General features: G+C 37.1%; 1 protein-coding gene across 3 annotated transcripts; it reads left to right on the forward strand.

Annotated features, from left to right (window-relative positions):
• Positions 1–11305, forward strand: LOC121298783 (kinesin-like protein KIF23). 3 transcript variants are annotated; one of them, XM_041225996.1, is made up of 23 exons: positions 1–97; positions 1014–1086; positions 1197–1325; positions 1626–1731; positions 1866–2002; positions 2083–2192; positions 2375–2545; positions 3388–3429; positions 3895–4007; positions 4182–4303; positions 4528–4630; positions 4716–4795; positions 4890–5009; positions 5902–6061; positions 6158–6325; positions 6478–6644; positions 6744–6917; positions 7242–7451; positions 9440–9673; positions 10102–10193; positions 10288–10369; positions 10474–10544; positions 10690–11305. In XM_041225996.1, exons 1-23 carry the CDS (start codon positions 84–86, stop codon positions 10703–10705), a joined length of 2694 nt encoding a protein of 897 aa, XP_041081930.1. In that variant the 5' UTR covers positions 1–83; the 3' UTR covers positions 10706–11305. The 3 variants fall into 3 exon arrangements, with proteins under 3 accessions (XP_041081930.1, XP_041081931.1, XP_041081933.1); XM_041225997.1 differs by having other exon boundaries at positions 7242–7445; XM_041225999.1 differs by lacking the exon at positions 3388–3429.
• Positions 11306–11529: the final 224 nt, after the last annotated feature.

Raw genomic sequence — 11529 nt, forward strand, 5'->3', positions numbered from 1 at the left:
CGGAGGGAAAGTTTGAATCGAGATTGAGTGAAGAAGCTTGTTGACGTGGAGGAGACTGAAATAAAAACAACGCCGCCTTCGTCATGATTAAACCACCGTGAGTATTTTATAAATGTGTAGACACAGTACGCGCTGCTAATATATATATAATGTTTCTTGAATGAGAAAGTGTGGCGCAGCTCACCCGAGCGTTTCCGGCCTGTGCATCGTGAGGGAATTGTTGCCTAATGAGTTTTAATTTAGGGTCTGCGGTGGCAATTATTAGAGCAATATAAACATCAAGGGATTTTCACATAATATATTGTAAAGCATTGACTGTAGTTTATTGGGCCTAAATGACTAATATTCTCCCAGCTTCCGAATCAGTAAGATCAAGCCAGTTTGCAGTCGTTTGGGTTTAAATTGCGTTTCTCATTTAAAAAAATAAATAAAAAACACGACATAAATAATTGGCCTTTGAAAACGGTACTATATTGAACTATTTCGTTGCACAGAAACTTAGTTTTCTATTAAAATACAACTGTAAAGATTCTGCTCATGATTTTTTTTTTAATTGTGCAGAAGGGAGCGTGGTGTTGTAATCGGGGAAATGTAGGTACAGTGTAACAAACTAAATGGGGGAAATGTTTGTTCTTTTAAAAATCATATATATTTGTATTTGCCCCGTGAGTACTGAGTACATATCTAGTATGCGGTATTAACACAAGACCTGGGTAACCGTATGTATAGATATTTGTCTCGCACACTATTTGTAATTCTGAACTACAGAAATGATACTTGTATCAATTAAAATTAATGGCAGGCTATCTATACCAATTATTTTTTTTAAAAGTGCTGCGAAATATACTCATTGCCAGTTGTTGCCAGAATCTTATTGTGATGTTTGCTTCCTAACTGGATCTCGATATAACAAAACGTTCAGGTGCGAACACAAGCCACCACAACGTTTTGCAGTATCCTAACTTTCCTCAAGTAGTGAGGTTATAATTTCTGATTTCTCCCCCCTCCCCCAGGAGGGGTAAAACACCCCGAAGACCTGCCCAAAAGAAACCATCCAATAACAGCAACCTTAAAGATCCAGTTGGTGTAAGTTGATGAGAAAAAATAATAAACAAATAATGTATCTCTGACCTTTTTTCTTTTTTTTTATTTTAAACCTCAGTGTATTTATATTGTGGACTGTATGATTGATTCAGGTGTACTGCCGGGTCCGCCCGCTTGGTTCAGAGGACCAGGAATGCTGTATCGAGGTGATCAGTGAAACAACAATACAACTGCACCCTCCAGAAGGGAGCAAAGTTAACAGGAATGGAGAGTTCAAAGAGGTAACTGTATTTGCATCTTCAGCTAGTACATGGTAAAATGGAAAACAAACACGGACAAATCCATCAGCTAATATTATGGTTCGAGTGGGGCCGTTACTTTTATAATTTGGACTGCTGATCTTGGTCGTGACCCGTGCATTCTGATTCATAAGGCGTAATGGTGATAGTTGATTTACCATAGAATTGTTTTGCCTGCACTGGGAAAGGATAATGTGGAGTGAGAGAGAGGTAACAGGAAGGTTAACTTTGCAATGTTGTGATTCCGTTAAACACAAACATTTGTTACTTTAACTCTTGTAGACGCAGTATTCCTTCAAGAATGTGTTTGGTCTGAACATATCTCAGCTTGAACTGTTTGACAACGTGGCAAAACCACTTGTTGATGATGTCATTCATTGTAAAAATGGTAAGCAGCTTGCAACATTATCTAAACTGGTTTGATGTTTAAAATAAATGGTGGCAGTGCAATAAAATGCTGCCTGTTACTGCAAAACTAAGTTTTTAAATATAGCAAGCCAAAGCATTTTCATTTTCTTTTAGGTTTGCTTTTCACGTATGGTGTGACAGGCAGCGGGAAAACCTATACAATGACTGGCTGTCCTGGGGAAGGGGGTCTTCTTCCCCGCTCTCTGGATATGATTTTCAATAGTATAGGTCCTTATCAGGCAAAGCGATACGTAAGTAAATTGGCAAGGATTACCATTATTTTATTTTAAAGTAGAATATAAATGAGATTTCTGATATGTTTCTGCTTTAGGTTTTCAAGCCAGATGACAAAAATGGCATGGAGATTCAGACCTCAGTTGATGCTTTGTTGGAAAGACAAAAAAGAGAGAGCCAAACATCTGCACCGAAGACTCTTTCTAGGTAGGGTTAAGTCTTTGAAAAGATTTTTGTGGACTTGCGCTTGTGCACTGTTTGTTTTTCACCAGGTTGATTCTGGTTTGAATTCTGTTGCATACACTGCACAGCTCTGTAATTCATTGCTGATGAACGTAAATCTATGCTTTAAAAATACCCCACAACTATAACATAAGTTTCTATTCCAGGCAAAGGCCAGATCCAGAGTTTGCTGACATGATCAATGTAGAAGATACTTGCAAGGCAGAGGGTATCGATGAAGACAGTGTCTACAGTGTTTTTGTTTCATACATAGAAATCTATAATAATTACATCTATGATCTCCTAGAGGAAGTCCCACATGATCCAATAAGGCCAAAGTAAGTATTTCACTTAACGTAGAGGGGATGTGCAAGTGTCTTTCATGTACGCTGCGAGTGACCTGGTTAAAACATTCCAGTTATTTACACAAGTATCTACCAGGGTGTTTTCGGTTATGGGTATCTGTCAGTGGCACTGGAACCATTTTTAAAGTAGGGGTGCTGAAAGCCATTGAACAGAACTGTAACCCCTGTGTTTGATGGAAGCCATGCAAAGCCTGGGGGTGCTACTGCACCCCTAGTTCCAGCGCCTTGCTATCTATTTCTGCTTTGCACAGTGCTATTGTCAGTATCACCCTGAAAGCTAACATGCCTTGGATTTAGACTGTATCCATATAGTGGTGACAGAATAAAAAGAATGAGAACAGTAGAACTGAAGTTAAGTAACTAAGAAAGTTGTCTTAATTGGAAGCTTTTCTAGCCATTTTGCAGTGCAGTGTTAATGGTAAATTAGACTTTGAGCTTGGGTCAACAGTTGGAGTTAAAATGATTAAGTGCATTGTTGGTCAAATCTGTTTTGTCTAATAATTTGAGGAAGATATTTTATTGTAGCAAATGATAGGGCCTCATGTTTCCCACAGTCTTTGTTCATGAAGGTATATACAGTTCATATTTTTATGGTATGTACAGGATTGTCATGTGCTCTTTCTAGTTACCTAAAATGGTTAATTGCCCCTTTTGCTGGAATCTTAATGAACATTTAGATCCTGTAATCTCAATAAGTTAACGCAAGCTAACAAAAAGCAAAACATTTATGAAATCTCACTTTGGGGGAGACGGACAAATTTTCACTTTTCAGCATAGCTTGCTTAAGACTTCATTCACCCTATTTTCTTTATTAGGTGGAACGGGTGCGGCACTCCTGTGCGGAGCACTGAGTTCATGTACGTGGCCAGTGTGTAATGCTATTGCTGTCTCCTTTTTTCTTTAATTGTTGCTTTTGTGCTTTTTGTGTATTGGTACAGTAGCTGTTGGCGCTCAAGCTTAACAGACTTAGCTTAGAACGACTTGGTATTGGGCTGTATAAAGCTTGCATAGAAATTACTTTTTTTTTCCCGCAATTGTACTGTGCAATTACAAGAAGCTTATTTGCAGTTTGCTTTTGTTTTTACCCATCTGGCTGAAAGTGACACTTAAATTAAAACTGCTAACGCAAAAGGCACGATTGACCTTCATTTGCATGTAATCCAGCTTTCACAATGTTTTCAAAAGAGGCAACTAAATGCTTTTATAATCTTTAAAGATGCCGTGTAATTTGTACCCAGCTAGAAACATTAACCAAGTTTAGGTTCACCTGTTTGTATCTTCAATGCAGTCTTAGTTCTCTAACTCTCCTGTGCACTTTGCAGACCTCCTCAATCTAAAATTCTCAGGGAAGATCAAAACCATAATATGTATGTGGCTGGCTGTACAGAAGTAGAGGTGAAATCGACAGTAGAAGCCTTTGAGGTTTTCTGGAAAGGTAGGCTGTTGCTGAATTGGACTGTTGCCTTATCCTTTTTTATTGACAATTGTATTGGTAAAATGTCAGTGTTTCTCAAATCTACAGTAGTATGCTATGACTACACTACCGTAGCACGTTGCAGATTTATAGTAATGCTTTAGTCCAATCCTATTTGCTCTTTCTGCTCTACAGGTCAGAAAAAAAGGCGTATTGCCAACACTCAGTTAAACCGAGAATCCAGTCGTTCTCACAGTGTATTCATCATCAAACTGGCTCAAGCACCTTTGGATGCAGATGGAGACAATGTTCTGCAGGTAGAAAGTTGAATAGTCTTTATTCTGCATAATGGAAATCCAGATTTTCCATCACATCGAAGTTGTTTTAAACATAAGCATACTTGACTTATGCAATATAATTGATGAAGGTAGAGTCTCTACAGCGATACAAAAACAGTTGAGCCAAACGTTCAGTTTGTGGCTTACCAAAAAAGTTCCAAGAAACCAGTTTGACAAACACTGATTTATTTTTTTGCTGTCAGGATAAAGATCAGATCAGTGTGAGTCAGCTTTGCCTGGTTGATCTGGCAGGAAGTGAAAGAACAAGCAGAACGCGAGCTGAAGGGAGCCGACTGCGAGAGGCAGGTGCGCTGCTGGTAGATGTGATTTTGATAATTGTATCCCGGTATTGACATTTTCACTGCTTTATGGCATCTTCTCTGTTTTATAGGGAACATAAACCAGTCCCTGATGACTCTTAGAACATGTATAGAAGTTTTAAGAGAGAACCAGATGTATGGAACAAACAAGGTTGGTTATGTAAGCAAATAAAACATGTAATTTAACCAAAAAGTTGTTGTCAAAGCCAGATTAAACTTTTTTTTTCATTTATTTTTTTCTGTAGATGGTACCGTATAGAGATTCTAAAGTGACCCATCTATTTAAGAACTATTTTGATGGGGAAGGAAAAGTGAGAATGATTGTTTGTGTCAATCCTAAAGCAGACGATTACGAAGAAACTATGGTAAGACTGGTGTGTTTGTTAGGTCACTGTCTTGCTGCAACTGTCGCTACATCCTAATGAAACTAGGGCTGTCGCTTGATAAATTTGATTGGTTAATTTATGGACATTAGTTGACTAATCGGTGCACATTTTTAATAAAGGTAATGATTTTATAGCGTCTGTCCTGCATAGTAAAATAAAATGGGAATTTGGTCTTTTTTTAAAAGCATTGTTTATGATTATTTTAGTAAATGTAACATTTTCACAGAGCGTCAATACTATGAAGTTTAATAGCAAAGTACAATGTAAAAGAACTGAGTGGATTTTCTTTTGTCTTTCATGCAAATATATATATATAAGATCTTATTGGTTCCTTGTGAACAGCATTTTTTATTTTTATTAAACATTATATTCAAAGAATAGATTCAATAATAAAAAATAAAAACACAACTTGCATGTGTTACAGGATCTATCAAATGCACAGATTCCAATACTTTGTTATATTAACTCTACTGTTCAGGGATCGGTGCCACAAACAGGAAATCCATTTTTAAAAAATGTCCTCCCCTTCTGTTGACAAATTAGATATCAAGGTTATGTTTTAGTTGTTTTAAATAAATGATGTGTGTAAGTGTGCTGGTAAGTGAAAGCCTATATATTTATTTACACTTGTGTTCTCTGAAATAATACTGGGGGAAAAATAAAGACCTTTTAAAATCCTGTTGTACGTTTTCACAGGGATTTAAGGTCTGAATAAATGTTAGTAGCCGTCTACAGTGTTATGTTTATTAATTTGCTAATACATAGTTTGTAGGATGACATATTCAAATGCATAAAGTAATGTAGGATGACTGCAAACGATACTACTACTATTAGCTGGGGATGGGGTTTGTTTACTCCCTGTTTCTATTAGCTGGTGATGAGGTTTGCTGAGATGACTCAGGAAGTGGAAGTTGCCAGGCCTGTTGACAGGCCTATCTGCGGCCTCACACCGGGGCGCAGGAACAGAAACCAGGCCTTCAAGGAAGAGTTGACACGCAAGCTAGAGGAGCGTGGAGGCCCAGTTAATGGAGGTAAAAGTCAATTGAAGTAGTTTTTTCAAATGACTTTGCAAAATTTGTGTTAAGTGATGAGTTACCACCTTTTTTTCCCACCAATCAAATACACAGATTTAGAAAACCCTTCAGCCACTGAGATTCTTATACAGAGCTTACCGCCTCTGCCTCCTTGTAATCTTGTGGATGTTAATGACGACAAAACCTTGCCCAAACTGATTGAATGCCTGGAGAAACGACACAGAATAAGACAGATGATGATAGATGAGTTTGATAAAACAGGTGAGTGGGCCTACTTTTGCATAAGTTTAGTGTGTGTGTATGTATAAAAATGTGTGTGTGTGTTTTTTTTTTTATTTGGCTGAACTGGCAGTCTCCTAGAGTTCTTTAGAACTAATGCTGTATTTGACAAAGACTTGGTGGTTATTTTGCAGCTGGATTGTTTAAATCTATGCTCCAGGAGTTTGATGGTACCCTAATGGCCAAGGAGAACTTCATCGAGGAACAGAGAGGAAAGCTGGGTGACAAGGATAGGGTTATCATGGGGCAGAAGTCTGAGGTTGATCGACTTGAGAAGAAGGTCAAAACCCTAGAATATAAGGTATAACGTCTTTCTACTTTTATTGAAATCAACACCTGCCGTGTAAGACATTGATATCTTGTACGCTAATTGAATGCTCATTTGTTTTTGTTTTTTTAGATTGACATTTTGCAGAAAACGACTAATATTTATGAAGTGGATAAACGTTCCTTAAAACAAGAGTTGGAGACAAAGGACCAGAAATTGCAGCGAGAATTATCAGAGAAACGTCGAATGGAAGCAAGGATGCAAGGAGTGGTGTCTAATACAAAGATGAAATGGGAGAAGGAATGTGTAAGTGTAAAGTTAGTAGCATCCAGTAGTGAATGTGCTATTAAAGTAGGGGAAACATCTTCCAGCTGCATTTATCTACCACCTTTGAATCATAGGAGTCCTACTTTTTTCTTTTTAAATTTTATATCCGTGTTGATTTCTCTTATGAGCTTGATTATTGATTTGCAGTTGATTTTTGGAAGTAGGTAATCAAAGTAATGCAATCATGTACATAAATAACAAAATAGCCTGTTGTCTTCTGTGGTTCAATTAGAAGTAAGTATTCTGGTGGTTTTTTTTTTTATATTAATGTTCTGAATTTATTTACTGTTGCATTCACTCCAGGAGAGACGTGTGGCTGCGAAACAGATGGAGATGCAGAACAAACTGTGGGTGAAAGATGAAAAGCTGAAGCAGCTCAAAGCCATTGTAACGGAAAGCAAGAGCGAGAGACCAGAGCGACCAGAGAGATCTGAAAGGCCTGAAAAGCCAGAGAGACCATCCAGGGAGAAGGACATGGTTAAGAAAAGATCTGTGTCTCCATCGCCTGTACGTGTACGTTTAGTTTGTATACCGATTTTGTCACCTTTGATACAGTGTTAGCAAAACCCTATTGTAACATGTTTACTTATAATACAGGTCAGGGGCAATTAAACATTTGATTTCACCTATAATTAAATTATTTTAGATTATGGGTTAACATTTGAAATATGACATATAGGGAGTGGGGTGAGAAGGAAAAAGTTGAATTGATTAATCGCCTTTGCACTTGAAGCTTGGTACTGTTTATTGTCTGTGCACTAAGTTTCCACATTTACTAACTGGGTCTCCTGTTTGTGCAGTGTCCTCATCATTTTGTTCCTCAGCTCCCCCTCCACAGGCAGGCTCCTGTCTCTTCCCCTCACCTGGTCAGGAGGGGCCAGCCTTCCTCCAGCAGTCTGTCGGTAGCCTCCTATATTGCAGAGTGGGAACAGAGAGTTCCCCAGGCTCCTAGACAAGTTTACGATTCACCTGATCATAGGACTAGACAGGAGGAGCTCACGGAATACAGACATAACAGCAACCAGAACAGGAGTGTTGCCACAGGGTTAGTGGTGTAAGCATATGACACAGCGGTAGTTAGATTGCAGTGGCTGTTGATTCCTGATTTCTTGATTTGATCCAGGAATGCTACTTACTTTTTAAAGTAATTGAGCAATAACACCCAACCTATCAGTCACTGCAGCTTGCCAATTCATCACCAAAAGTTTTTTTTTTTTTTTTTTTTCTTTTTGTCGTCCCAAGCTCATGGCGACGGGTTAAACAAACAAACTGGGCCAGTTGTCTAGCAGTAGCCAGCACTACACAGTCTGGTATTGCTATTGACAGGAACACTATTGCAGAGTGCTTGTGATCTCAACGGTTTTTCATTTGATTCAATTACAAATTATATTTAATAAATTATATCTATACTCTGTGGTAGTAGGGAATGCCAGCTGGTTCATACTTTGTTAGTCTTAAGCAGGTGAACGCAGGCTCTAATTGATTATGTAGCAACAATTGGTACCTACTCATTAATCATACTTTTTGTATCCTGTTGTCATTTCCAGTGTGCAGTAATGTAAATATTGGAAATGTACATTGCTGAATAGCTTCACACATTCCATACCATTCAACAAAAGCTACTTGCAGTCCTTTCTCTAGTTCCATAGAATGCTCTATTTGCGATTTGATGCACTGGCCAGTTTTGATGCAATGAAGTTTCAGTAACACCACAAACGTAATTCATTCTTTACTAATGACTATCATACAATTTTTGTTACAGAATAATTAAGTAAAAACCAAACAACCCACAAAACATGCTGTACCTTCAATAAACATAAAATCATGTATAGTTATATTTAAAAAAAAATTATATAATGGCTTCTATAAAAATTTACCTGTCTGTTAAACTTGGCTAGTTGTATACTTAAATATAAAATCCACCTAGCTACACAGCTAAATAATTAGTGTAATAAAAAAATTTACTTGGGCTATTTCATGTTCTATTTTCTCTTTACCTCTATTTCCCCTTAACAAATCTGTCTTAGCTTTCTGCTTTCTCATTAAAATAACCTGAATATCACAAGTCAAATGGCTAAGGCCAAATTAAAGGTTATTTTAATGCTGTCTTTTCTATGGTTCTGTAATCGGATGGGTTTAAATCAGTAAATCCAAATACCTTGCATGATGGCTTAAGGCCAAATTAAAGGTTATTTACTAGGCCTTATCGAGTACTCAGTAATCCAAATATCGTTCTATGCCTATCAGTACGCCTTTTTTTTTTTTTTTTTTTTTTTTTTTTTGGCTTTTGTTTTTGCATCTTTAGAATGTAGAAAATAAATGGTGAAATTGTAAATGTACAAGTGACTTCACACTGTAATTAACAATTTGATTTTTTTATTACCTCTTTTGTACTACAGTTATGTAAAATTCACAATCAGGCCTAGAAAATGTTCATCTCTGTATGCGCGTAGTTTTATAATTCTCATGATTTTGTTGCTTTACTGTTTTAATTTGCATAGAACGCACCACCGGTTCACCCTCGACACAGACGCTCGCGCTCCGCGGGTGGGGAGAGATGGGTAGATCATAAACCAGCCAGTAATTTGGAGCTAGGTACAGTCATGCAACCACATGTACCCAATGCAATCAAGGTGTCAGTTCCCAATGAAAAAGCTTTGTCAAAATGTGACAAATACATGCTGACACACCAGGAGCTGGCATCGGATGGGGAGATTAAAACAAAACTTATAAAGGTAAAGGGTGTCTGTTCTATTTTGTGTTCTTCGATTTTTCTCCCTAAAGTGAGCTCGTTTTTAATACGTTAATCCTTCCAAAAAGTCACTTTCTGTCGACGTTTGACAAAGATAACTTGTCTTTGAAATTGCAGATTGTGCATGTATGTTCATTTGTGTTGTGTATATATTTTGCAATTTATTTATAACTCAATTTGACATTAACTACTTCAGATGGGAATCTTGGCAATTTTGTTTTAAAGTTTCAAATGTACCAGTGATTTTTATTTTCTACAACAACTGGTTAAACAAATCCTAGATTAATACAATTCCAAACAAGAGGCTGCAGAAGAGTCAAGGTGACCAGCGGTACATTTGGAAACATTAGCAAAGTGATGACCATGTCCGTATCACTTCTGATTTGCAAGCCTTGATTTTGTTTCTTTCAGGGAGAAGTGTTCAAGACAAGAGGGGGAGGACAATCAGTTCAGTTCACAGACGTAGAAACATTAAAGCAGGAGTCCCCAACTTCTAGTACAAAGTTTGTATTCCTTTTGGGTGTATCGTGAAACATCTAATTTTTTTACATAAAAAGATGTGTGTATATTAACGAAATGTGTTCTTTTTTCCTCAAGCCGGAAAAGGAGGTCCTCTGGTAACGCCCCTGTGCAGCAGGAGGAAACCACAGAGAGTGAATGGACCGATGTAGAGACGAGGGTAAGTTCAGTGCTGCTTGATAAACGTGTTGCTATATTGGGTAAGAATCTAATATGAAATGTTCTGTTGAAACAGTTATAGCACTAACTTTTGTTTTTCTTTAGTGTTCTGTAGCTGTAGAGATGAGGGCGGGTTCTAATCTTGGACCTGGATACCAGCACCATGGCCAACCTAAGTAAGTTTGTTTTGGTAATTGAGACTAAGTTTAACTGAGAGCATAATATTGACTTGTTTTTTGTGGCATTGTTCAGTTTGAGCGTAGACAGTGTTCACTTTCTAAATTAAAATATTACTTTTTTTGTTTCCTCTCTTCCCTGCAGGCGCAGAAAGCCCTAATGGAGACCTTTTTTATTTGTTTTTATTCTTTCTCACTGCCTTCAAAGGGACAAAGCCAAATGTTCTATTTTAAATTACGGTGAATGTTGTTATCCGGTTCTGTGTTTGTGTATTTTGGTTAAGTTTACACATCCCCAACCAAACACAAACCTCAAGTAAATAATGTGTTTTTTAAACTTTGTTGTGCACACCGTTTATTTAGTTGCATATAACTTGTACAGTCTGTCCCTGAGATGGCTCCTTTTCATGTGCATATATATGTAATATTGCAGTCTGTTAAAACGGGTTCAATAATTCATTTAGTAAAACATGCTGTTTCTAGTGTACTGCTACTCTTGCAATCTTTAATGCAGAAGTAATTCTTTACCAGGTGATCTACAGGCTTTATAAAAACCATTATCAATGCTTTTTTAGAAGAAAGTTTTGAAAGACTTTACTGTTTTCCTTGTATTTTGATTTTAATGTTGAACACTTTTTTCTTCTAATTTCCCTTAAGATGCTGCTATTTATTACTCTTTAAAAAGCACTTTAGTTTTTTTTTTTTTAAGCATTTCATATTCCCAGAGTTTTCTGTTTGTTGCCGTCATACTGTGGTTTGAATAAAATCTATGGTCTAAAGCAATTTTGGCTGTTTCTTTTATACAATTGCATAAATAGTAGGGACTGACCTGATACCATCTTGTAAATGTTAATGTTTTTTAATGTGTCAGAAAAAAAATCAGAACCAAAATTAGTTAACTGCTTCCACAGAGCTTTTGGGTGTGTTGCTCTTTCAGCTGTTACTGCATATTATATTAATAATGTAATTTAGCCTCCCTTTTGTT

The sequence above is a fragment of the Polyodon spathula genome, chromosome 24 (genome assembly GCF_017654505.1).
Source record: "Polyodon spathula isolate WHYD16114869_AA chromosome 24, ASM1765450v1, whole genome shotgun sequence".
NCBI classification, from domain to species: Eukaryota; Metazoa; Chordata; class Actinopteri; order Acipenseriformes; family Polyodontidae; genus Polyodon; species Polyodon spathula.